Below are 27,611 nucleotides of genomic sequence, written 5' to 3'. Positions count from 1 at the left end.
GGAGGGACATAAAACTAGAGTAAGGAGCTAGAGATGAAGGGACCAGAGGATTTCAGAACCACAGCCCCCCAATTTATGTTTTGGGGACAAAGGTACATGATAAGGCCTTACACAACAATGCTGGGGAAAGCAGACAGGTGTGTGTGGCAGGTGGCTATTCTTCTTCTAGCGTTTGCCCTTCTTCCGTAGCCAGTCAACAGCGTCAGGTTGAGCCTGATGTAAAGTTTCGAGACCTCCTTTGAATCTGGAGAGGTGGCAGTCGTTGACTATGTGGGTCATTGTCTGTAGCCGCAGGGGCAATTCGGGTCGTCTCTGGCTCCCCAGCGATGGAACATAGCGGCGCACCGGCCATGGCCTGTTCGATAGTGATTGAGGAGGGCCCAATCATAACGTGCTAGGTCAAAGCCGGGTTGACGCTTGCAGGGGTCTGTGAGCAGGTGGCTATGATGTCAACCAATTTTAACCTTTGTCACCTTTCCACACTGTCAAACATCATGAGAGTTTAGACATACCTATCAGAGAGTTTCATAGAACAAAATAAAGAAGTAGCACCCACGTTACCTGGACATGGAAATTCAATTGTGAAGAGCCCATGATTGGCCTGGCAGGATAAGGCCCTATTTGATGGGCAAGTATGATTGTCTCCACATGGGAAAGTGTGCTATCATTTTTATGAGGAAAAGAAACCAGTGTAGCAGGAAACATGACTCTTGGCAGATTACTAGAGAACATAGTTTAAGTTAAACACAAAACTGATCTTTCTAGGGAGTAAAACTGACCTTAAGAAAGACAACTTGTATTCATTGTAACCTGGTGAAAAGCATGACTCTTGGCAGCCAAGTGAGTTGTGCCATGAGGTGAGTAGCCTAGGCGCGCCTTCCTTTAGTGGTGAGGCCTGTAGAGGAAACTTGCTGCCCTTTGTAAACTCAATGATGCAGTCACAGAACTGGGGGGTGTTCAGAAGAGCACCTACAGAGCAGTCTGGCCTTAAGCCCTCTGTCCCCTCCCAGTCTGGTGTCCTGAGACCCTTGATCATGAGCATCAGGGAGAGATGGATCCTGGTGTCCTGAGATCCCTGGTCCTTGAGCATGAACAGGAAAGCATGGTGGGCTAGCACAGGAGGTGCAGGCTTGCAGACCTGGACCAATGTACCAATGTAGGTCTTGCTTGTATGTGTCATGTGGCGCATCATGACAGATGACAGGGATACATATCCATCCGCTGCTCCCTCCTGAGCAGGCCCCTCATCTCAATCCCCTCCCACGCCCCCTCTAAGCCAAGGCCCCCAGCGCCCACTGCTCTCAGGCACCTCATCTTGAGGGGGGAACTCCTGGGGGGTGGTCTCTAAGAGGGGCTGTGGTGCAGTGGCAAAGGAGGGAGATGCAGAGAGGCAGCAGCTGAGCTCCAGGCTGCCCCTGCACTGGGACTCCTCCCCCTTCCCGCGGCCCCCCTTTGCTAGGCGCGTCGGAGCTAAGGCGGGTGTGGGAGGGGGGCGCTGAGCCCTCTCGCACCATATCCCTCCGCCCTCGCGCCACTCCTGCCGGTGGAGCCTCGGTGCCGCAGCCTGCGCAGCCCCTGGCCAGTTTGGTGCAGAGGCGCGGGAGGCGGGACATTGCCTCCTACAACCCTCAGCGCTTGCTGGCTTGCTAGCTCGCTTGACAGCGAAGGCGCCTCTGGAACTGGAGCAGCTGCCCAACTGGGGGTGGCAGGCCGACCAGCGGGCTTGGGTCTGGCAAGGCAAGTGGGGAGCCTTGGGCGCGCACAGGGGGCTCCCCCGCTGTCGCTAGCCTGGGAGGGGGCATCCTGGGGGTGGGGGGCCGAGTTCTGCTGGCGAGGAGCTGGCTAGCGTCTGGCAGCCAGGGTCTCAGCCAGGTGGGTGCGCAGTTAGGGCGCGGGTGCCCTGGCCACAGGGAGGCGACCCAGGCGCTGGCCGCCCTGGCTAAGGGGTTGGGCAGGGGCGCCCTCTGCTCCCCAGACAACTGTCTAGGCACCCCTTGCCCCCGTCAGCTGTGCCGGGAAGGGGCGCTGTGTGTGTGTGTGGGGGGGACACTGTGGGCAGCTACTGCAGCATCAGGGGAAATGGCGCAGTGGGCAGGAGTCAGGATGGGGGTTCACCACTACCTGGGGTCCAGGGTTCTTGAACAAATCTGGGGGCGGGGGCATTATGCCAGTGGGACCCTGAACCCTGGGTGCTGTCCTTTCCTACAGGCAGCTTGTTGCTGCCCAAGTTTCCTGTTATACGCGGGAGATCTGGTGCATTCTGACAGGTTGCAGAGTGCTTCTGTAAAAGAGAAGCTTTAGGAACAGGAGGAGCAAGAATATGGTCTGCATTTATGGAGGTGTGTGAGGATGGTGGGGTCGGTTTGGGTGACTACTTGCCACCTGTCTGGAGACTTGAGTCCCTGACAGGAGCAGGTCAGGTGTGTTGGAAGAACTCCTAAATTTGCCCTTGCTGCCAATTCCAGCCAAGTCCCTCATCTTCTTCCTTCATCTCCACCCAGTGTTTAGTGCAGGAAAAGACTGGCTATGGAGGTGGCTGATGAGGGATTCATAATTACAAAAATCACTGCACAACCTGTTTTCTAGAACATGTGTGCCCTTCCCCCAATTTATGCTGCGCCAGGCAAAATGATGTGATACACCTAGTGGTGAGTCTTGAGAACTGCAGAAAGGAGTACTAGGCTGAATTAAAAAATCAAGAAATTGTGCCAGCAATGCTGAAACAGAGCCATATATATAATGAGAATGTTCTTCTTGTCTTCTTGATGTTGCAAGACAGGCTATATGATCTCTTATTCTTAATTTTGATCTGTCCACCAAGCACTCAGTTGCTGTGATTATTTTCTGACTGTTTAACTCTTTCCTCTGTTTATCAATAGGCCTGCTTTAAGGCTGGTCACTTCTTCAAGGAAAGAAAGGAAGAAGAGACTGGCACAAATCTCTGGAGTGTGAAGAGGTCAGTGTGAAGAAGCACAAATCAAGGGAGAGCTGAAAAGTTAGAGTTTAGCATTTATCTTTGAACCAAGTGGATACAGGGCTTCCTTCATCTTTCTGACTCTGTTAGATTTACTTATATTGCCTCAGTATGCCCTGTCAGTTCCCTAGTAGGAGATATCAGCACAATTGAGGTAGGTGAGGATTGGGCTATGACTAAAGAGGCAAGCAGAGGTCAGGGTCCAGGAGACAAGAGACATTACACAAAATAGACTCATTAATGGTAAGAGGTGTATTTGCATGAGGGGTTGGGTGACTGTTTGTCTATCTAGTTGTCAGACTTCGTTCTTATGTGCTTGCTTGTCCATAGGAGGACCTGCTGTCTGCTGTAGGGATTAATACCACTGGATCAAAGAAAAGAGGGGATATTGCTCCACATCAGTTCAGGTTGGTATGAGAGTATGATGGGGTAGACACAGGTCTAAATGTGATTAGGAAGTAGTCTGGGGACTCCACAACCCTTCACCAGCAACATGTTTTTATCCCCTTTTTGCACCTGTTTTGTAGTAGGAAAAGAAGTGTAGTAGCTCTGGGAATCTAGGTTTTGGGCAAACTGAGGGTGAGAGAGAAAGAAAGAGAAAGAGCTCTTCTACTAGCCAGTTATTTCATGAAGGATTCAGGGTCTCTCTGTGTGAGTCCCTGTGTGAAGTGAACAATTGGAAGAGACTGAATGCCCCATGTCATTCTATTTCCCTAGATCGATTTCCAGTCGCTGTTCTGGTGGTGTTAGAATTGCTGCTGACTACCACCCTCAACAGGTCTGCACCCACCCAGGAACCATTCGTCCTCTCCAAGATTTGTTGTGCTTCTTCTGCACTCTGTTGTATTTTTGGCTGAGGCTGGGCTTGGGAAGGAAACTGATTAATTGTTGCATTGGCAATTGACTCTAACTCTTATTTCCAGCTTTATTGCCTGTATCACCAAAAGATCTGAGTGTGAATATACAAAACTCTGATAGATCTGTGGTAGGGACTGAGACTGATACACTGGTATCCTCTATAACTTATACCATGACTGGAGCTGAGATTGAATCCAGTGCTCAGGCAAAACCTGAAAAGAAGGCTGGACAAGAGGGTGGGGCTGGGACTGAGAGAGAGAATGAAGTTCTGATGGTGGTTAGACCCAAGGTTAGGACACAGGCCCATGTAATGACTGGAGCGAGACCTAAAACTGATTCTAAGGCAATGTCTGGGGCAAGGCCCAAAACTGACTCCAAGAAAATGACTGGGGCAAGAACCAAAAAGGAATCTAAGGCAATGACTGGGGCAAGACCCAAAACTGATGCCAGGGCAGTAGGTGGGGCTCGTCCTAAGACTAATGCTAAATCAAAGACTAGTTCAAGGTCTAAGGATGAAACTCAGGCTTGGACCCAGACTGATTTTGGCACTGAGGCAATATTACAAGCAGAAGGCATGCCCCAGGCCAATGCTGCAGTCTGGTCGCTGGCTAATGTGGAGTCTGGATCAGTTGCTAAATCTATGGGCTTATCTGTGGATAGGGATCTGGTGGGTGTGGATGCTGATACCTTTCCTGGATCTCATGTTCAGACAGGAATTCAACCCTGGTTTGGGCCAGGAGAAGAAGCTAATATGGGGTCTTGGTGCTACCCAAGGGCCAGAGGGGAGGCCTCTAATGAGTCAGGATTCTGGTCAGAAGATGATACCACTACACTATCTTCTTTCTGGGCTGGAGAAGAGAACAGTATCAGATCATGGCCCAGAGAAGAAGTGAATACCAGGTCCAGACACAGGGCTAAACATCAATCTAACTCCAGGCCCATTCCTAGATCCAAGCAAGATCCTTATATTGATTCTTGGTCTGGATCTGAGGAAGAGTCTTGCAATCCATACTGCTTTTGGGGTGGAGAAAATTGCAATGATTTGTTCCGGCCCAGGGGCAGGAATGAGACAAATATCAGGTCCAAACTCAGGACAAAGAGAGAGGACTTTTTTGAGTCTGAGTCTGAAGATGAATATTATAAGGAGTCCTGGTTTTTGCCTGGAGAAGAGACCAGTAATAGATTCAGGAACAGGTGTAAAGAAGAGCCTGATACTATCTTGAAGTCCAGAACCCAGAAAGATGTTAATAAGAGTGAGAGGGTCAAACAAGATCCCAGGTGTGAGGAGGAAGTTATTATTGGGTCTTGGTTCTGGGAAGAGAATGAGGATGGTATGGAAGCTGGGGCTTCAGCCATCTGTGATTCTAGACCAGAGGATGAGGAAGGGGCCATTGGTGGTTGTTTGTTCTGGAATGAGGACAAGTCTGATTTGGGGGCCATGGCTGGAGAAGAAGCCTTGCCAGAATCTGAAGAAGATGCCATATTTGGCTCTTGGTTCTGGGACAGAGATGAGGCTTCCTTTGATCAAAATCCTTGTCCTGTGTTCAAGGCTTGTCCTAGGTTTAGAGAGTCAGCTGAGGAGGATCTAAGTGTTTCATCCAGGCCCCAAGCTTGGGAAGATGTCTCTGTTGAATTCAAACCTGGTCCTTGTCATGGGATGGGCTTTCCATCCCTGACCCCCTTTCAAATTCCTGAGGAAGCAGTAGCATCTGTATATGCTGAAGTTTTTGATGTAAACCCCAATAATGTGGAACTTAACTTAGAAGAGGAAGAGCAGGAAAGTTTGCTTCCTCCTGATCAGCCTGAACCTCAATTCCAGTTTCAGTATAATTCATCCTATCGTTCAGTCATGGAAATCCGAGAACATCTTAAGGCCAAGGAGAGTGCAGAACCCGAGAATTGGTCCTGCAATTGCATACAGTGTGAGCTTAAAATTGGATCTGGAGAGTTTGAAGAACTCCTCTTATTAACGGAAAAAGTCCGAGATCCTTTTGTTCTCGAGATATCTAAAATTGCAATGGGTACAAGGAATGCTCCTCAGTTTACACGGGATGTCATTCGGGATTCAGGTGTTGTCTCACTTATTGAAGCTTTGCTCAATTATCCCTCCTCACGAAAGAGGACAGATTTTTTGGAAGACATGATTCGTGTGTCTCCACCGTATCCCAGTCTAAATATGATCGAAACATTTGTATATCAAGTTTGTGAGGAAACCCTTGCTACTGGTATGGGTTCCCCTGAGCAACTACTTGGATTAAGGATACTAAGACATCTCACTACAACTACTGATTACCATGCACTGGTTGCAGGATTTATGTCTGGGTTTCTCTCCTTATTAGCCACAGGGAATGCAAGAGTAAAGTTTAATGTTCTGAAAATGCTGCTGAATTTGTCTGAAAATGCTGTAGTGGCACAAAAACTATTCAGTGCCAATGCTCTGTCAGTATTTGTGACTCTCTTTAACGTAGAGGAGGCAGATGATAATATTCAAATTGTTGTTAGAATGTTCAAGAATATCAGTGTTATTGTAAATAATGGAATGATGGCCTTGATCGATGAGGATTTCAGTCTTGAGCCACTTATTTGTGCATTCCATGAATTTGAGAACTTAGCTTTAGAAATACAAACCCAACTAGACAATCAAGATGATACTGAGGTTGAAAAACAAAGCTAATGCATTAATCGCTTGCCTCTGATCAGCCTTATGGTCCCAAAGAACCCTGAGTAGTGCTTCGGTGTTCACTGTCTGGTTTTATGTTGTAATTTATATTTTCAATGCTGATGTTAACTTGTTCAATTCTTGATTTGAACTAGATCATTTTGTGGATGCCAAATGAATATTGGAGCTGAAAACGTATTTGTTGATATTTGTCCTGCTGTCTAGATTGCAATATTTTTGAGTGTTGAGCTTCTTATGAACTTAGTTGCCTGTGTAAGCTACCTTGCTATTTGTTGTTTAAATATATGGTTCTCTATTCAAATCTGTGTTTTCAATAAAGTTCTATGTGAAAGTGGCAGAAGTGAGCTTCTTTAGTTTAAAATATAGATGCACATACATTGTGCTAGCCTGCAAACACAGATTAGTAGTAATACAAACATACATTCTTTGAAAAACCCCATTCCTGAAGCCTATAAGAAGTAAAAGCATATTGTTGACTGTGGTACTTGAAGATGCTTCAGAAAAGGGGGACCTACTTAAATTGGTCACTGAACTGTAGACTTAAGACAACCCAGTATGTTGGTCTGCTTCTAAATTCTGTTTCTAAGACCCCTTCTGTTGCATTGCTTGTGGTCTATTTACATAATCATTGTTTTGTTAGCACTGGTTTAATCCCCACTGGTTCGTGTGCTTTTTCCTTCTCCCCACCCCCTATCCTACTACATCCTCTTCTGACTTGACACTTCCGCCTCAGGAAATATATATAGGACAGGATTGTGGTTAGAGATAGCTAGCTTGCACTGCATTCGTCATCAATAAAGATTGAACTACGTTCCCAGCTCAGCCATGAGTCCCTGGTCGTCTCTCCCGCCCGCAAAGCTAGCCCGGCTCCTAGCGCCCCGAACTGGGACCGGCACCAGTAGATCATCCTTGGTAGTTAGCAGTGGTGATGTGAAGAAAAGTACAAGTTTGTACTTGGAAAATTTTTTTTCAGTAGCATGGATGTACACTGTCTGCAGAGAATAGATGAAAGGGAGTTAATTAGGGATGTAGTTAGGATGAAGTGAGTTTAGAGAGTTAAATAAACCAGATCTGCAAATTTACAGCTCAAAAATTAGGTGTTATTTAAGCATGACCTAAAGAATGGTAGAATAGCACAAATCACCAAATAAATGTAGTCAGAAGTAAGATTTACTTTGTGATACTTCTCTAGGGAAAGTATTAAGGGAATATCTGTGATTATTAAAATTATTTATTGGCATGAAATGGCGTAGTATTACAGAAAAATATATTTATTGAAAAGTAGATACCATCTTTTAAAATGTGTATGGATGCAAAAATCTATGCAACTTAATATGATTCTAAGGTAAATGTTCCGTACGTCTCATAGACTAGAATATATCATTCTAAAAATATTTTCTAGAGACTGCCACTAGAGAGACAAAATTAATAAGATAATACATTTTTACTTTTATATGTTTAGACCTAGTGCCTCAATTTCCAGCTGAACACAATAAAAAGGATACAATTATACAAATTGATAGCAGTGTATGAATGATTTTAGACATAAATTCAGAAGAATTATACTGGAATGAGCCTTTAGAAAGGCTAAATTTTAAACTCAGTGTCTATAACACTAAATCGTAATGATGTTATCCTGAAAGAGGATCAGTAAATGTAATCACTCATGTATGTCTAGATAACATAGGCACAACTCTAGTAAAATGATTCAGAGACTAGTAAACTTACCAAGACTGCCAAGTTTATATTAGTTTTTTTATTGTACAGAATAACTGTGACAAAGCATAGGATAGAGAGAAGTTAAGGGAGGAGAGGAGACAGACACCTGCAGACCTGCTTCACAGCTGGTGAAGTGACCCCCCTGCAGATGGGGAGCCGGGGACTCAAACCGGGATTCTTATGCCGGTCCTTTCCCTTCACCCCATGTGCACTTTAATCTGCTGTCGTGACAAAACATTCTAAAAGTAAAGTGGTCTTGGCTCAACAACATTGTAAATGCACTTAATGCTACTTAATTGTACACTCTAAAATATAATTTTAAATTTTATGTGAATCTTTTGCCAACAATAAAATATATCACACACCACCAGACAGGAATTATACAAAGATTTAGTTGTGAGAAAGGGACTAAGAGAAGAGAATGAGAGGGCCAGAGAACTGCTCATCTCAGGCATAAGATGGTGCCAGAGATTGAACTTGTAGTCTCTGGTGTCTCAGGGATGCAAGTTTGTGTTTTAACAGGCTGAGCTATCTCCTGGACCCCAAACTGAAAAATTTTGCAATTCAGGGATATTGTTGTGTTGAAGAGGAAGGAAATTCAGACTTGTGGAAGATAATTTATTTCATTATTTTTAGTCATGGTAAAAAATGTTATTAAAGTTTTGTCTAAGGATATTCTTAATTTTTTGAGAAGGTGAAATTATGATCTATGTAAATTAGAAATGAACATGTGAAAGATTTCTGGACACAATTAATTGCTAAATTATGAAAAGAGGTGTATATAACATACACAATATGAATATACATATGTATAACTGTGTCCACACAGGAGGTCAATAATTTTTAAAATACTATTACTAGGTTAAGTAAAAATGGCTAATACATTATAGGATGTAAATTATCATCTTTGATACTATGCAGCCACTGAACATAAATTATATCCATATCTATTGGAAGAAATTGCATGTTCACATCATCCTCTCAGGGTTGAAATTTTGCTCTATCAGTGAAAATCAAAACCTAGGCCAGGGAAGTGGCTCAGTGTTAGAGTACATACTTGTATGTATTAGGTCTTGAGTTTAGTCCCCAACACCACACATATCAGAGTAATGCTCTGCTTCTCTCTGAAGAGGGAGGATAGGGGGGAGGAGAAGGGCTGCAATAATATCTAGTTTTTATGTTGTTTTGTGTATTTTTTCTAGCAGTGTAATGTGCTAGATTAGAACTTAAGATTCTTTATGCAAAGTCTATAAAAATGCCAATTTTTATGCTTTTCAAATACCACAAGTTGTTTATGGAAATCATCTGACTGCTGAAAGTTGGAGTTTGTTTTCCTTATCAATATTTTTAAGAAAGATCATGTGTGTATATGTCTGTGTTTTAACATGTCAGTGGAATACAGAATATTAATTAGTTCATTTTCCAAGTCAGCCAGTATTCCTCTCCAATCCTATGCTTCTACAAGCAAAGCCTAAACCTAGAGTAGGGAGCTTTTGCTCCAAATTCAACCTTCCTTTAAATTCACTATCTTCACTAAGGTTAGGAGCTTCAGGTCCTTCCAGCAAGCAGCTCAACCCCGGAGGCAGAAGATTCTGCCCTGGATATTGCAAGGCTGCAGCAAATGCTCTCTGTTCTGTCATGTGATACTGACAGTGGATCACTTGACCATATTCTCACTTGGGCAGACACATACATGTTTTGTAAGGAGACAAGACTAGAAGAACATACTTCTGAGTATTAAGGGACTATAGTTGAAGGAGTGGTGGGCTGCTATGGTGGTGGGATAGTTGAGGGACTGGCTTTCCATGCTGCATTACCCTAAATATGAACCTTTCAAGTGACCAGAATGGCATTCAGTAATTCAGAAGCTTTTAACCAGGATCTAACTTATGTCCATCAGTTCAAGATCATGAAGTCATCCTGTGGGAAGCAGAAGGAGAGGGTAGAAGACGTAGGTGGAGAACAGATAGTGCTGTTGGAGGATTTTGGTAGGAAGCCAGAAAATGGTGTTCATGGGAGGAGGTAGTGAAGACTATCTGCATAGAGGAATTGCCACAGACCCTCCAGCTCTCACCTGAGTTTTGAACACCCTTGGCTCTTAACCCCGGATTCCCGTCCCAGTACTATTTTTGACTGTTTCTATGTGCGGATGAGTGAGATAGACATAGGGACAGAGTTGGATTTAGCAGAGTCTAGAGAAGAAAAATGGTGCAATCACAATTCACAAACACACAAATGGTGCACACTATTGGTGTTGGCTCTGGAAAGGCAGGAATCCATGGGTGATCTTGCAACTCCCTCTCCCCTTAGAGTTGGTATTCAGTCTCTGCACTATGTTTTTTCCAGGGGATGGGATGGCTGAAACCAGCTCAAAATTTGGCACAGGAGGGAACTTATCAGACTTTTACTCTAAGGCTCTAGCTGTCTGGAGATGCAGATGAAGAATGAATCTATCTGTCTCTAGGAAAGGAAAGAGGGACAGGAGGAGGGAACCTGTGGGCTCTTGATGTAGGCTTTTTCTTTGGGATATGCTAATGCTTCTCAGTTCTTCAGAGGATTCCTGGATCTCAACCCTAAACAACAGCTCTCTCCCACCTAAGAAATCAAGACTTGTTATTCTGAGATTCACTCCTCTTTAAACCTGGACCTCAAAGGATGGTCATTCTAAAAACCATCTACAGAAGCTTATTTATGGATAATCAAGTAGTTCCCTCTGCAGACTCTTTGCTCTTTTGTGATTCATTCTCTGCCCACTCCTTAGAACGTGTTTTCTTGGTCCCATGTAGCAGACCTTAGTAAGGCCTTGACCTCTTTCTAATTAAATATTTCCACCTTACCACCACCCCGCGTACTCATTGGAAACGAAGGCAGTTGGGAAAGTGTCGCTAAAAAGTGAAGAAATTCCTATGCCTACTCATGCCTGTATTTTATTTTATTTTTATTTTTAAAGATTTATTTTTGGAGCTAGGAGGTAGTTCATCTGGTTAAACACACATATTTCGTTCACAAGGATCCGGGTTCAAGTCCCAGGTCTTCCCCTGCAGGGGGAAAGTTTCATTAGTGGTGAAGTAGAACAGCAGGTGTTGCTGTCTCTTTCCATGTCTACCCACCCTCTCTTCTCAGCTTCTTACTGTCTCTATCTAAGAAATAGATAAATAAATATATATATTTTTAAAAGGTTTATTTTTAAAATACTTTATTTGAGAGAGCGATACAAAGAGAAAGGAAGGAATGAAAGAAGGAAGAGAGGGAGGGAGGGAAGGAAAAGAAGAAAAGAAAGACCCGACCACTGCTCAACTCTCAATTTTGGTGGTGCTGGATATTTAACCTGCGACCTCAAGGACTCAGGCATGAAAGTATTTTGCTTAACATTTTTGCTTCCCGATTCCATATCGGTACTTTGTGCTTTAATATAGAATTGAAGAGCTGGGGAAATAATCTTTCTCTGTAACTTTCTCTTTGAGTTTTTCCCTTTAAAGTAAATAAAATATTTGAAAAAATAGAATTGAATCTATGGCATGCTACTACTTCAGCCCCTTCTATTTATGTTTTTAACTGAGGTAGTATTGGTTTACAACTTAGGCACACATTTCAGGTATATGAAGTCACACCTCTACACACATATACATCACCATGCCCACCAACAAAGTTCTAGTTATCTTCCACTGCCATCCAGTTGATGCCTGTCCTTCTACCCTCATCATACTCCATTCCAGGTTCCACTATTCTGTTGACAGAATCTGTTGTTTTACTTTGTTTGGTTGCTTTGTTTCTTTTTATTCTGTATATGAATGAATCCATTTAAAAAAATTCTCTAATTTATTTTTGTTTTCATAATCCCATCAAGACCATCCGTGTTGTCACAAATGGTATGATTTCATTTTTTAATATTGAAATTGTTCTATTGTGCATATATACACACCACATTTTCCATCTTCTTTATTTGCTCATTTGTGGATGGGAACTTTAAGCTGTTTCTGTATCTTGGTTATTGAGAATAGTGTCACAGTGTTTATATGTGTGTGTGTGTTTTCATACTGTTCAGATATTTGTCAAGAAGATAAATTTCTTGGTCATATGGTAGAAGATTGAGCAGTGAGCATACAGGGTAAAATTACATCTAGAGATTGAAACCAAGGACTACCCTTCCTTGCCCTTTACCTTATTTTTATTATCCTCTTATGTCCACTTTATAATTCTGGAAATGTACCAAGGGTCTTGATCCTTCTGGTCCTTACTTGGCTCAAAAAGAAACCGAGACACTTTCAAATAAGAGCTATATTGTGAACCATACAATAAGAGAAGGGGCAATTAGTCTGCAAAAATCCTCCTGTGAGTAACAGAGAAGCACTTTAAAAAAAATCTTTTAGGGGTCGAGAAATTCCAAATGTATAAGGCAGGGTCTTAGCATAAGCAGTTCATCACCAAGCTTCTTTATACATCCCATGTTCAAAAAGTGCCTTATAAATCCCAGACAGAGGAAGAGAAATTAGTTATCATGAGCTCTTGGCTGCCTTGGGCCAATTTAGGTCTCTCCACTGTACAAATGCTCCAGCTCACCCTGTCTCTCCACCTCCTCCTTTCCCCATCCCCAGTCTTTCCTCCACTTCCCTTCTCCCCTCTCCCCCATCTCCCTCCCCCTCTCCCCTCCTCTCTCACCTCTATCTGAAAAAGTAAGTGATGAAGCAGCCCTGGAGATGACCAAATCCAAGATTTCAAGGCTCAGGGTCAGTTGACTAGATAGCTCACCTGGTAGGATGCTTCCCTTACTGTGCACACAATCTAGCCTGAAGACACTGACAGGATGTGGGTTTACTATGGTACTGGAGGAAGCTTAAGTGCTATGGTGTTTTTCTCTCTGTCTGCACTTGCACATATACTACACACATTCACACACACACACACACACAAAAAAAAAAAAAAAAAAAAAAAAAAAAAAACCTCTGAAGGGGTGAGATCTATGTGGCAAGGCCTGGACATACCACTAAAAAAATCAGGAACTTGAGAGGAACTCAAGACACAGTGAGGCTTCCTTGTTGACAGGCACACTTTTATCTAGAAAAAGGGATTAACATGAATCCTTGAAAAGAGACTATGGAAGTTGTGTATCTAGGACGCTTTCAGACCATGTTCACGTATATTTTTTATAATAAAACTATAATTTTAAGTATAACACTTTAGGAATTTCTGTGAGTTCTAGTATATCTCAAACCTGAGGGGCATTTCAATAATTCCTGAATTTGTATCTAGTCAATGAGAAGTATGCATGATCCTCCCAAACCTGTAGCTGATATCTGACAGGGCAATATCTATAGGGCATCTTGTAGGTCAATATTGCTGGGGACTGTACCCTTAAACTTATAGAGTCTGGTGATAACTCAGGGAAGTCAAAGAATTTATGTTAGCCTAGAAAAATAGCTCAGCTGGAAGAGTGCTTTCTTTGACAAGCACACAATACAGGTTCAAGCTGGGACCCCACTGCATTGGGGAGTGTTTATGTTTTGTGATGTCTTTCCCTCTCTCTTGTCTCTCTGTCTCTATTTCACTCTATCTGAAAGTCAACCCATAGTTGTAATGACAAAAAAGCCAAAACAAAGAATTGATGTCAAAGGCCTGAGAAATAGCTCCATAGATCAGACGTGTTTCACCATGCAGGGTTCAGGTTCCAGCCCTGGCACCACATGAGAGATGTTATGACACTGGATGAAGTTCCAATGCTATAGTATCTCTCTCCCCTCTCTTGATCTATCTGTCTCTGTCTCCTTATCTGAATGCAAAGGCAGCCTGGAGAGGTGAAATCACAAATGTGTGAGCTCTCCCTGCAAATGAAAAATTGATACAGACTTGGTGTCAAAACAGTTGGAGTCCTCTGTCCCTAGTTCTATCAGTCAGCATCAGATTAATATCTGTAAATAAAGGCAGCATATGTTTTTGTGGCATGTGCCTGAAATTTAGATTATTTTAAAATTTTTCTTTCTTTTTTTTATTAGTGTGCTCCTCAGCTTAGAAGTTCTGTAAGGATACAGCATTTATACTTGGAGAACATCATGTTGTCATCTGGACGGATGCATCCCAAAGCAGATATTTAATGAATCCATGCCTGTGGACCTTTTCATGTTCAACCGAAGTGCAGGTAAGTGGTGCACGTGTGCACGCGCATGCGCGCGTGCTCACACGCGTGCGCGCACACACACACGTATGCATGTGTCTTCAGACATGAAAGTAATTGTCTGTGTTCTCATATAGGAATAAAGATCGACTTTAAGCACCCCCACCTCAAAGGTGTATCTGAATTAAAACATCTTAATTTACATGAACTTTAGTTTCTACCCCCCTTTTTGGATAAATATGGGCTCTCACGTAATAACTACCAAAGTCTTCTCTGGTCTCACTTGATAAAAATATTGCTGTTTAGGGATAAACTTAGGATGTAATTTCCATCTTTTCAGTTAAGGATGAAAATATTTTCTTTTTTAGATTTCTTTATTGTGGAATTAATGTTCTACATACAACAGTGAATACAATAATTTGTACATGCATAACATTTCTCAGTTTTCCACATAACAATAAAACACCCACTAGGTCCTCAGTCATCCTTTTTGGACCTGTACTCTCCCCCCCATCAACCAGAGAATATTTTACTTTGATGCAATACACCAACTCCAGTTCAGGTTCTACTTGTGTTTTCTCTTCTGATCTTTTTTTCAACTTCTGCCTGAGAATAAGATCATCCCATATTGATCCTTCTGTTTCTGGCTTATTTCTTTTAATGTGATTTCTTCAAGCACTATCCAAGATGGGCTGAAAACGGTGAAGTCACCATTTTAATAGCTGAGTAGCATTCGATTGTGTACATATACCACAACTTGCTCAGCCACTCATCTGTTGTTGGACACCTGGGTTGCTTCCATGTTTTGGCTATTACAAATTTTGCTGCTATGAGCATAGGTATACAAAAATCTTCTTGGATGGGTGTGTTGGGTTCCTTAGGATATATCCCTAGGAGAGGAATTGCAGGATCACAAGGTAGGTCCATGTCTAGCCTTCTGAGAGTTCTCCAGAATGCTCTCCACAGAGGCTGGGCCAATATACATTCCCACCAGCAGTGAAGGAGGGTTCCTTTGACCCCTCAACCTTTCCAGCATTTGGTGCTGCTACCATTTTTGATGTATGACATTCTCACAGGAGTGAAATGTTATCTCACTGTTGACTTTATTTGCATTTCTCTGACAAAGACTTGGAGCATTTTTTCATGTGTTTCTCGGCCTTTTGGATCTATTCTGTGGTGAATATTTTGTCCATGTTCTCTCCCCATTTTTGGATGGGGTTATTTGTTTTCTTGTGGTTGAGTTTGGCAAGCTCTTTATATATTTTGGTTATTAAATTCTTGTCTGATGTATGCCATGTAAAGATCTCCCATTCTGTGAGGGGTCTCTTGGTTTGGGTAGTGGCTTCTTTTGCTGTACAGAAGCTTTTTAATTTGATGTGGTCCCAAAGGTTTATACTTAACTTAGTCTTCTTTGTAATTGGATTAGTTTCATTGAAGATGTCTTTAAAATTTATGAGGAAAGAGTTCTGTCAATATTTTCCTCTAAGTATCTGACAGTTTCTGGTCTAACATCCAGGTCCTAGATCCACTTGGAATTTACTTTTCTGTTTGGTGAAATATAGTGGTTCAGTTTCATTCTTCTTCATGTATCAACCCATTTTTTCCAACACCATTTGTTGAAGAGACTCTGCTTTCCCCATTTAATAGTCTGGGCACCGTTGTCAAAGATTAGATGCCCATAGGTGTGGGGGCTTATTTCTCAGCTCTCAGTTCTATTCACTCAGTGTGTCTATTCATGTTGCAGTATCAAGCAGTTTTGATTGCAATGGCCCTATAATACAAGTTGAGATCTGGGAGTGTGATGCCTCTGGTTCTGTTCTTTCTTCTCAAGATTGTTTTGGCAATTATTAGGTCTTTTCTGGTTCCAGATAAACATTTTCAGCATTTGTTCTATTCTTCTAAAAATGTGGTTGGGATCTTGAAGGAGATACCATTAAATTTGTATATGGCTCTGGGTAATATATTCATTTTAATGATATTAATTCTTCAACCCATGAACATGGAATATCTTTCCACTTCTTTGTATCTTTTTCAATTTCATTGAGTAGTGACTCATAATTTTCAGTATTCATGTCCTTCACTGTTTTTGTTAGGTTTATTCCTAGATATTTTATTGTTTTTTTGTAGCTATAGTAAAAGGAATTGATTTCGGATTTCATCTTCTTCTAACTTAGTGTTTGCATAGAGGAATGCCACTGACTTTTGAATGTTAATTTTGTTGCCTGATACCTTACTGTATTGCCTGATGATTTCCAAAAGCTTCTTACTAGATCATTTAGGTTTTTCTATGTATAATACCATGCCATATTCAAATAGGGAGAGTTTGAAGTCTTCTCTTCCAATCTGCATCCCTTTAATTTCTTGCTCCTGCCTGATGCTGTGGCAAGAATTTGGAAAACTATGTTCAATAGCAATGATAGTGGGCAGCCCTGTCTAGTACCTGATCTGAGGGGAAATGCTTCCAGTTTTTCACCATTGAGTATGCTGTTGGCTGTAGGTTTGCTATATGTAGACTCCACTATCTTCAGGAATTTTCCATCTATTCGCATTTTCATACTGTTTTGATCATAAAGGGATGTTGTATTTTGACAAAGACTTTCCATCTATTGATATAATCATGTGGTTTTGGGGCTTGCTCTTGTTGATGTGGTGGATCACGTTGATTGATTTACATATATAAAACCAACCTTGCATCCCTGGGAGAACTCCCATTTGGTCATGATGAACAATCTTTTTAATATACTGCTGTATCCAGTTGGCTAGAATTTTGTTCAATATTTTAGCATCTATGTTTATCAGAGATATTGGTCTGTAGTTTTCTTTTCTGGTTGTGTCCCTGTCTGCTTTTGGTATCAGAGTGTTGTTGGCTTCATAGAAGCTGGAAGGGAGTGTTCCTCTTTATTTAAATTTGGAAGTTTGTAGGTATCCAGAAACTCATTAATTTCTTCCAGGTTCTCTAGCTTGGTGGCATATGGATGTTCACAGAATCCTCGCATGATATATTGAATTTCTGCGGTGTCTGTTGTGATAGCTCCTCTTTCATTTAACATCCAATTTACTTGGGTCTTCTCCCTTTTTTGTTTTGTGAGTCTGGCTAAAGGTATTTTTATTTTATCCACTCTTTCGAAGAACCAGCATTTACTTTCCTTGATCTTTTGTATGGTTTTCTTATTTTCAATGTTATTGATTTCTGCCCTAACTTTAGCTATTTCTGTCCTTCTGGTTATTTTAGGGTTCCTTTGTTATGCTTCTTCTAGATCTTTAAGGTGTACAATCAGGTTGTTTATTTGTGCTTTTGCTTCTTTCCTAATGTGTGATTCTATGGCTATGAACTTTCCTCTCAGTACTGCCTTAGCTGTGTCCCAAATTTTTTTTGATAGCTTGTGTCTTCATTTTCATTGAACTCTCAAAGCATTTTGATTTATTCCTTTATTTCCTCTTTGATCCAGTAGTTGTTAAATATTGTACTGTTGAGCTTCCACATTTTGGGACTGCTACAAATCTTTTGTTGATTTTTAAGTGTTAGTTTAATTCCTCTCTGGTCTGAGAAGATGCTTGGGATGACTTCAATGCTCTTGAATTTTCTGATGCTGTCTTTGTGCCCTAACATGTGGTCTGTCCTTGAGAATGACCCATGTGGACTTGAGTAGCCAGTTTCTTGGGGTGAATGATTCTGAAAATGTCCAATAGTTCTAGTTTATCTATCTCCTCATTTAACTCCCTCTTTTCGTTATTGATTTTCTGCCTGGATGACCTGTCAGGTTGAGAGAGAGTGGTGTGCTGAAGTCTCCTACTATGACTGTGTTGCTGTTAATATATTGCTGTAGCTTTTTCAGTAGATGTTTGATGTATTTAGATGGCTTCTCATTGGGTGAATAAATGGTAATACTTATTAAGTCCTCTTATTAAGTCCAGGCATGGTGATCGTTGATTCTTTCAACTGTTGCTTGTCTGAGAATGAGTTTAATGGCTCCATCTAGTCTGAATGACAGTCTATCAGGATACAGAAGTCTTGATTGAAAGCCTTTCTCATTGAACACTCGATAGATATCTTGCCATTCTATTCTAACCCATAACATTTTTGTGGAGAAGTTTATTGCTAATCTTATGGGGTTTCCTCTGTAGGTGACTCTGTTTTTCTCTTGGAGCCTTCAGGATCCTTTCTTTATCATTATTCCTTTCCATTCTAAATATGATGTGTCTTGGTGGCTTTAAGTCTGGGTTAATTCTGTTTGGGACCCTCTGGCCTTCTTGAGCCTGTATGTCTTCTATGTTGTCTAGACTAGAAAAGTTCTCAACTATTATGTTCTGAAGAATGCTTTCTTCCTCTCCCTCTCTTTCTTGCTCTTGTAAGCCAATAATGTGTATATTATTTCTTTTGAAGTCATGCCATAGGTGTCTGTTGTTGTTTTCAGTGTCTCTCAATCTCTTTTTGAGATCTCTTACTTCTTTTTTAGTTGTCTCTTATTTGTCCTTGATCTTGCTAATTCTCTCTTCAGACTCATTTTTTTCTATTCTCTCTCCCCTCTTCTGTTTTATGGAGTTCATCTATTTTGTTTCCCTGTTATGATACTGTTTTAGCTTGTTCATCTAGTTGTGTTCTTAGCTCAGCTATTTCAGCTTTCAGCTCTCTAATAACCTTGAGATAATTAGTGTTTACTTTCTCATTTGTTGTTTCTGTATTTCTGATCACAATTCATTCAAACTCTTTACTCACTCCTGTGACTATTTCCTTAACTAGTATTTGGATGTTGACCTCACTATTTTGTGGTTCAACCTTTGGGGGGCTTTTAGCTGTACTCTTGTCCTGGTTCATTTCTCCAATATTTCTTGTTGGTTTAACCATTTTATATATTATGTTATGAGTTCCCTCTCTCATTACTTTTCATGTTAGTGATCACTATTACCTGGATTGACTTGTGTCTAAGTAAGGTACCTAAAGAGTTCACTGTTGTGGAAATTAACAGTTGTTTCTGTATTATTTTAATCCCTGAGTTGGAGCACAGAGGCTGTTAAAAGCCTCTTTTGTTCTTTTTCTTCCCTGTAGACTATGTGGTTCTGAGGGCTTTTAAACTATAAGTAGGCTTCTTAGCTTAGTCACTCACTCCTGATCAAGAGGTAAAGCAGAGTTGGGGAGAGATAGCACAGTGGTTATTCAAAGTGGCTCTCACACCCCAAGGATCCAAATCTCCGGGCTCAATTCAGCTTCTTTGCCAAGCCAGGCAGCACTGCTGGGCCCTGTGAATTTCTAAACAATTCCCATTTATAGTCTGTAGGTTCTGAGGCAATTATTCACCATGTTCTCATCAGGAGAACAATGTTGAAAGGCTCCCACTGTACAACCCCATTGCTAGGCCACTGAGGTGTCGCTCTGCTTCGCAGTTTTCTGGTCAGTTCTCTGTTCCCAGATGTCAGCATGGGGCCTACCACTTGCTGCTCCAGCCTCTGAGGGTAGTAGCAATGGAGACTTACAGTGCATTTGGTGAGTCTTAGGCGAGTCATCTCCTCCCTTCAGCAGTTTTCTGGTAAAATATACTGGAAGTAGTGCCTCAACTGCTAATCTGCTGGCCTGTTACCAGCCGCTCAATTTCCCCTTAGGCTCCTCAGTGTCCAGGATCCACATGTGTTTGCAGTCACTGGTGGCTTTTTTTTTCATCAGAATTGTTTTTATTTGCTCTTTTTTTATTTATTAAAAAAAGACATTGGAAGTCGGGCGGTAGCACAGCGGGTTAAGGGCAAGTGGCGCCAAATGGAAGAACCGGCATAAGGATCCCCATTCAAGCCCCTGGCTCCCCACCTGCAGAGGAGTTGCTTCACAGGCATTGAAGCAAGTCTGCAGGTGTCTATCTTTCTCTCCCCCTCTCTGTCTTCCCCTCCTCTCTCCATTTCTCTCTGTCCTATCCAACAATGATGACATCAATAACAATAACAAGAACAGTAAAAAAGAATATTAACAAAAGGTATAATAAATAAATATAAAAAATAAATAAATAAGACATTAGCAAAACCATAGGATCAGAGGAGTACAACTCCACACAATTCCCACCACCAGATCTCCGTATGCCATCCCCTTCCCTGACAGCTTTCCCATTCTTTATCCCTCTGGGAGTATGGACCCAAGGTCATTGTGGGATGCCGAAGGTGGAAGGTCTGACTTCTGTAATTGCTTCCCCGCTGAACATGGGTGTTGACTAGTCGATCCATACTCCCAGCCCTTCTCTCTCTTTCCCTAGGAGGGTGGGGCTCTGGGGAAGCAGAGCTCCAGGACACATTGGTGGGGTTGTCTGTCCAGGGAAGTCTGGTTGGCATCATGCTGGCATCTGAAACCTGGTGGCTGAAAAGAGAGTTACCATACAAAGCCACACTGATTGTTGAACAGTTATGGACCTAAAGACTGGAATAGTGTGGATGAAGTGTTGGGGGGTACTGACTGCAGACTATTGTGTACTTTTGCTTTCAGGTATATATTTTGCCCTAGTTTATAGATACGTGTGACATATACTCTATCTCAGGGGACCTAGTCTATATCTAGGTTTTGGGACTTTGTTAGGAAGTGAACCACTTGGAATGGAATTAGAGAATACTATGAAAGGAAAGGTCTCACCCAATTAATGAAGCTGAAGGGTTGTCATTCCACACCTGATGTCTCCGGTCACAGTCTGAAGTGAAGCATGCTGAGGTGGTACTTGTTGTGTTGATTAGGTTGGGGTCACTGGATGCAATATTATTTGGTGTGAAATGAGTGAAGCATGCAGGAAAGTGCGCCCCACTCTAAGATTCCAGGCCTGCAGGAAATAGAGGCTCTATAGTGGAAATGTGAGGGTCCTGCTGTCTTAGGGTTCAAGAAGACAATGGATAGTTATTGTTATCATCACATATTTTAGTAATTGGTTTAACTTTGAAAAATCCGTTCGTTAGGATTTGCTGCATAATACCCAACATCTTGTATATAGCTGTGCCACTGGTGGCTTCTGTTCTCCCTGTTCTAACCTTTTGAGAGAGTCAACATATCAAAGACTCAGCTTATGTATTAAAAAGTCTCAGTCTGTGCTTTAAAAAGTTTGAGACATACAATCAATTTTCCCTCTCATGTTAATTAGTGATTTATATGACTATAAATTAATAGGAGTGTATATAGACACCATTCCTACCACCAAAAACTGTGTCCCATCCCACCCAACCACCCCCATCCCCCTGCCACCACAAGAAGCCGAATATCCACCCTCACCCTCACCCCATGGTTTTTACTTTGGTGCCCTACTCCAGATTTAGTCAAATCCTCCTTTTAGATTCCCTTTCTGTTCTTCTTTCTCAGCTTCTGTTGATGAGTAGGATCATCCCACACTTGTCTTTATCTTTCTGACTTAGCTCACTTAGAAGGAATTATGTTAAATGAGCTAAGTCAGAAAGATAAAGATGAGTATGGGATGATCCCACAGGTGGTTTATTGGATTCCTGAAGTCCTTCTAGTCCTGCCTTGTTGTGGTCCCAGGTGGTCTCCTTTGCTATTCCTAGTTGAACTGGCAGAGGAGAAAACAGAATCACAGCTGCTCCATTGTTCTGCCTCCCAAGAATGAAATTATTTTCTTATGACCCAGCTGTAATATTAGCACAAGAGACCATCTATCTAAGCCTCACTTTTAAAGAAGCAAACTTTAGTTTAATCTCTTCTATAAAACCCCTTCTGGAAATTGTCTCTTCTATAAAACCCCTTCCAGACCCCTTCTGGAAAGTGTCAAGGGACTGCATGCTTCCATAGAATTCCATTTCTTCATCATCTAAATCTTCCAACAAATACTTCCAGGTCAGTACAAGGATGACTATGATATAAGTACACAATCTTCAGGTTCTCTCAGATACCTTTCCTTAATCCAAGCCCTGCTCCCTCTTTGCCTACACTCAAAATATCCTGCACTATCTGCTATTTCTCACTCCAGCTATACTCTGTACTTTACTATTTCTGTGCCTTTTTCCCTATCATTTCCTTAATCTTCAGTGCTCTCATAATCCTACACACAGAGGCTTATAGGAAACATACTCTTTTTTTTTGTGCTCAACTCAAATGCTAGGACCTGTTTCAGTTATTCCTGATACCCTCATCTTTATTCTTTGCTCCTTGGTAGGAAATAATTCCATTTTTCTGTTTATAAACAGCATTAAAAAAATTTTTTTATTTTTTAAATATTTATTTTATTTATTTATTCCCTTTTGTTGCCCTTGTTGTTTTATTGTTGTAGTTATTATTGTTGTTGTCGTTGTTGGATAGGACAGAGAGAAATGGAGAGAGGAGGGGAAGACAGAGAGGAGGAGAGAAAGATAGACACCTGCAGACCTGCTTCACCGCCTGTGAAGCGACTCCCCTGCAGGTGGGGAGCCGGGGTTCGAACCGGGATCCTTATGCCGGTCCTTGTGCTTTGCGCCACCTGTGCTTAACCTGCTGCGCTACAGCCCGACTCCCTATAAACAGCATTTTATTTATAGCTATTTTAGCACTTGCTTTTTATACCATGTACTAGAGCCCTTTTTATAAATATTGCTTTGAGGTTTTTATAAATTTCTTATTTATAAAAAGGAAACATCCATAGAATAAGAGGGGTACAACTTCATGTAATTCCCACCACCAGAATTCTGTATCCCATACCCTCCCTGATAGCTTTCCTATTCTTTAACCCTCTGTGAGTATGGACCCAAGGTCATTGTGTGATGCAGAAGGTTGAAGGTCTGGCTTCTGTAATTGCTTTCCTGTTGAACATGGGTGTTTACAGGTCGATTGGTACTCCCAGCCTGTCTTTCCTAGAGGCTTTTTTAAATGAATAAGATGGAATTAGTGATGAGGAAGAAGTTTGGACATTGGGAGTATAAATAAAATCTCTGACCACAAGACCTGAGCTTTTGTATGATTATAAGCTACTATTATTAATATCAAGATTTATTCTTTGTGTTCTATGTTCCAGAAACTCTACTTAAAAAAATATATTGCTACCACGGTTATCACTGGGGCTTGGTGTCTGCATGAAATACAGTGCTCCTGGTGGCCATTTTTTATTTGATACAACAGAGAAAAATTAACAGGGGAAGGTAGGATAGAGAGGGGAGGAGACAGAGATACACCTGCAGTACTTGTTTCACCACTTATGAAGCTCCCCCCTGCAGGTGGGAAATGGGGGCTAAAACCTGGGTCCTTGTGCATGGTAGCATGTGTACTTAGCCACGTGTGCCAGCACCCAACCCTCTAGGAACTCTTCTAATTGTTAAAAACATGTTTAGTGATATTTCTCCAGAATTGATTTTGAAAGTTATTCTTTCTATTCTTCATGTGAAGAAGCTAGGAACAGATTAACTTTTCTGATCTTACTGAATTGGTTAGCAAGAGAAGTGAGATTCAAACCTGTAAGTTTTACTCTGAAGTAGTATTATACATTTATATTACTGTAGTACTGTAGCTGGTTGATTAGAGAAAAGTACTACATCCGCTAATCCCTTACCATGTCTTCAGAAGTTGGCTGTTTTTCAATTTTCTTGACAGCCATAGGAGCCTGGCTGACCGCAGATCTTTAATTCTTAGCCAGTTTTTTTTCTTAAACATTGGTAAATCCTTGTGGACAGTCAATATCCTATTACCTCTGAGTTCACAAGTTAAGTACCTATAAATTTCCAGCCTGCTTGCCTTCGACTGTGTACTCCACTTCAAAGATATCAACATGGCACAATATACCTCTAAAACAGCTTCTTAAGTCCTGAGAATATCTCCCTCACCCCTTCGCACTCTTACTCCCTCTTTCATTCCATCCACTGACCACACGTGCCTACACAAACCTGTGGCATAGTGAGTTTCTGAAGAAATTCCAGCAGTATTTTGATGAGTTTTCAGGAGATTTGCTTTGTTGTTGTTGCTTTAACCCAATCAGGGGAGTGACATGTGGAAGCTGCTACTCCATGAGAACACATCTGGAAGTCCCCAAACTGTTTCCAATAAGTTGGAACTCTGCTGTGAGATCAAAGTCACTTTCCCACTGGCCTCGTTACCCAAAGTCTCTATTGCAGATGAAACATCTTAATATTTGACTCGCTTCCCTGCTGCCACAAAGGAACAATGCTATGTTTCCTGGGGTTCACTTAAGAGCCTGTGACTTCTCTGTAACTCTAAACAGCAGTCCTGAGATCCTTTTCATAAGCCTGTCAGTTTATAAGTGGTTCTGTATGGGGCCTTTAAATCCACCCAGTAGATCTGAAGCAATTGTAAATATGGCACCCACTGGCAATCCAGTGCTGTATTTCTGCTTGAGTTTTTTCTCTTTCTCTCTTCCCTCTTATTCTTGCTTTCCAGGCATAGTCACCACACTTCACATAGTGATATATCTTTCTTTACTTGAATTTCATCAATACTCTGATGAAAATCATTTAGGTATTTTGTTGTTATATACATTTTCTGGAAGAGAAAAATCATTCATATCTGTGTTGTTTCCCCTTCGCATGGAAACATAAGCACTCTTCTGTTTTTCTTTCTTTTTTATTTAGTTGGTGATAGATAAAGAAACAGAAATAGAGAGTTAAAGAGACCAAGTACCCAAACATCCATCACTGTAGTGGGGGCCAGGCTTGAACCTGGATTTCATATATGGGAAAAGAATGCTCCAGTTAAGTGAACTATTTCACTAGTTCACTACCATAGGTTTTAACACAGAAGTTCCCCTTACTATAGAAAAGCAATGGTAGGGGATACTCCACTCTCTGAAGGAAAGCTGGGACATCTTACTCTGATGCTTGAGAAAGATTAATCCAGAAATGAGTGCAGCCTAGAATGTTCCAGGCTGCGACCATGGACTTCAAGCTCAGACTGAGAGGGACTCAGAAGTTACACAGGCTCCTGTAATAAATATGAATATTTGCCCCTAGATCAGATCATGGGGCAAACAGTTAATGGTATTTTCATACTTTTTTGAAGGTGTGGGAGGTACTCTCTGCCCTAAACCAGCTTTCTAGTCTGATTCTAAACTCTTAACACCATCTTCCCAGACAGTATTTTTAGTCCACCTGCTTGTTAGCTGTCAATCTTAGGCAAACATCACTAAAGTCATGGGCCCCTTGGTACATACCTAAAATAGACTTCCTAGCTTCTTTCCACTCCAGGATCCCTAGTCTCATCTGCTCTATTCCACCTATTTGGTTAGTGTTTATGAAATATTTTGTACTGCTTTATTTCTTACTGCCATTCAGCCAACAAGTTGCATATGCTACTATGATTCCTTCATGACTTCCCTGGGCAAATAACCTCACCGATGTGTCCTGAAGCCTCACCTATCCAGAGTTCTTCCCCACTAAGGAAAGATAGAAATATGTTGGAGGTATAGATAAACTTGCCAATATCCATATTCCCATTATGTTTTGATCATGAAAGGATGCTAGATCTTGTCAAAGGCTTTCTCTGAATTTATTGAAACAGCCATGTGGTTTTTGGTTATCCTCTTGTTGATGTGGTGAATCACATTTATTGATTTACATAAAATGAACAACCTTGCATTCCAAGGATAAATCCTACTTGGTCATGATGCATGATCTTCTTTTTTATTATTTATTTATAAAAAAGAAACACTGACAAAACCATAGGATAAGAGGGGGACAACTCCACACAGTTCCCACCACCAGAAGTCCACATCCCACCCCCTCCTCTGATAGCTTTCCTATTCTTTATCCCTCTGGGAGTATGGACCCATGGTCATTATGGGGTGCAGAAGGTGGAAGGTCTGGCTTCTGTAATTGCTTCCCTGTTGAACATGGGCATTGACAGGTTAACACCCTGTCTCTCTCTTTCCCTAATGTGGTAGGACTCTGGGGAATAGGGGCTCTGGGACACATTGGTGGGATGGTCTGTCCAGGGAAGTCTGGTTGACATCATGGTAGCATCGAGAACCTGGTGGCTGAAAAGAAGATTAACATATAAAGCCAAACAAGTTGTTGACTAGTCATGAACGTAAAGGCTGGAATAGTGTAGATGAAGAGTTGGGGGGTCCTCCATTTTGTAGATAGCTAGTAGTATTGTAGTTATATTCCAAAGGGCCCATGACTATACTAGTTTTTTGTTTTTTTCTCCCTGAGCCTGAAACCTGATATGTAGGTGGATCCAAGTTATTATCTAGGGAGATAATGTCATGGCTGGAAAAAGGACCAGAAAGCTGGATCAGGGAAGAGAATAGCTCCCAAATAAGGGAAAGGTATATAAATATTGTCAACTGTAGCCCCATTGCTTTGATCTAATCTAGGGTGCATATTCAGCTTAGGGACCTATGTGACCTCTGCATCCTGTAGATCTGAGCTCACATTCTGTGGTCATGAGTAGGAACATTCTAAGCTGTCCCAATTTCAGGACCCATCTTCCTCAGGTGGAGCATAGACTATGTTGTCCATCGTCCCTTCGGAGGATGGAACATTCTCTACGGTTGTTGATTCATGTTCAGGGCAAGGTCCTACGGGGGCCCACAAAGGGGTCTATTGTATTGTTCCTGATAGAGATGACTGTTAACATTGAGAAAAGTGATTTATTTGAGGTCTAGGCCCATCATTTCTATTTAGGAATCTCAGGACTCCCCGACTGGGGCCTCAGCTGATGGGGTGGCCTGATAATGACTAAAGAGTCATCATCAAAGTATGCCAGTCTCTTGCCCTTATTCAGCTTTTTCAGTCCTTACTTTGATAAGGTTAGCTTTGGAGTGAGTGAGGGAAGTGTAATAGGAAGTAGGTGAGGAGGGTATTTAAGTCTAAGTAGACACTATTTCATTATGAACTTTACACTGACTCTTTGCAGACTATTGTGTACTTTTGCTCTCAGGTATATATTTTGCCCTAATTTATGGTTATATGCGAACATATGCTCTGTCTCATGGGAACTGGCCTATATCTAGGTTCTGTGACTTTTTTAGGAAGTGAACCACTTGAAATGGAATTAGAGAATCCTATGAAAGGGAAGGTAATGAGGCTGAAGTGTTGACATTCCATGCCTGATGTCTCTGGATACAGTCTGAAGTGAAGCATGCTTAGTTGGTACTCGTTGCATTGATTAGGGTGGGTCAGTAGATGCAATATCATTTGGTATGAATTGAGAGAAGCATGCAGGAAAGTGAGCCTCACCCTAGAGGTTCCAGGACTGGGGCAAATATAGGATCTATAGAGGAAGCAGGAGGTTCCTGCTGTCTTAGGGTTTAAGAAGACATTAGATAATTATTGTTGTAATCAAATTATTTGGCAATTGGGTTAACTTTGAAAAATCCCTTTGT

The 27,611-nt window shown here is 41.6% G+C and overlaps 2 protein-coding genes across 24 annotated transcripts in view; both read left to right on the top strand.

Moving 5' to 3' along the window:
• ARMCX5 (armadillo repeat containing X-linked 5) overlaps nt 1-27,611 on the top strand; it is a 162,619-nt gene that overhangs the window by 113,611 nt on the left and 21,397 nt on the right. For 4 of the 23 annotated variants that reach the window (XM_060183325.1, XM_060183326.1, XM_060183328.1 and 1 more), the window contains 2 exons: nt 3,305-3,381; nt 3,692-3,878. In XM_060183325.1, coding sequence (XP_060039308.1) covers nt 3,305-3,381; nt 3,692-3,878 — 264 coding nt within the window. Of the gene's footprint in view, nt 1-2,879; nt 2,957-3,304; nt 3,382-3,691; nt 3,879-14,221; nt 14,365-27,611 lie in introns of those variants that run through there. The other 19 variants (XM_060183346.1, XM_060183336.1, XM_060183332.1 and 16 more) reach the window with 14 other exon arrangements.
• Nucleotides 4,005-6,846, top strand: LOC132532410 (G-protein coupled receptor-associated sorting protein 2-like). Its single transcript, XM_060183324.1, has one exon. The coding sequence runs from the start codon at nt 4,005-4,007 to the stop codon at nt 6,504-6,506; it is 2,502 nt and encodes an 833-aa protein (XP_060039307.1). The 3' UTR covers nt 6,507-6,846.

The sequence above is a fragment of the Erinaceus europaeus genome, chromosome X, assembly GCF_950295315.1.
Source record: "Erinaceus europaeus chromosome X, mEriEur2.1, whole genome shotgun sequence".
NCBI lineage: Eukaryota > Metazoa > Chordata > Mammalia > Eulipotyphla > Erinaceidae > Erinaceus > Erinaceus europaeus.
This window is presented reverse-complemented; position numbering and strand designations above follow the sequence as displayed.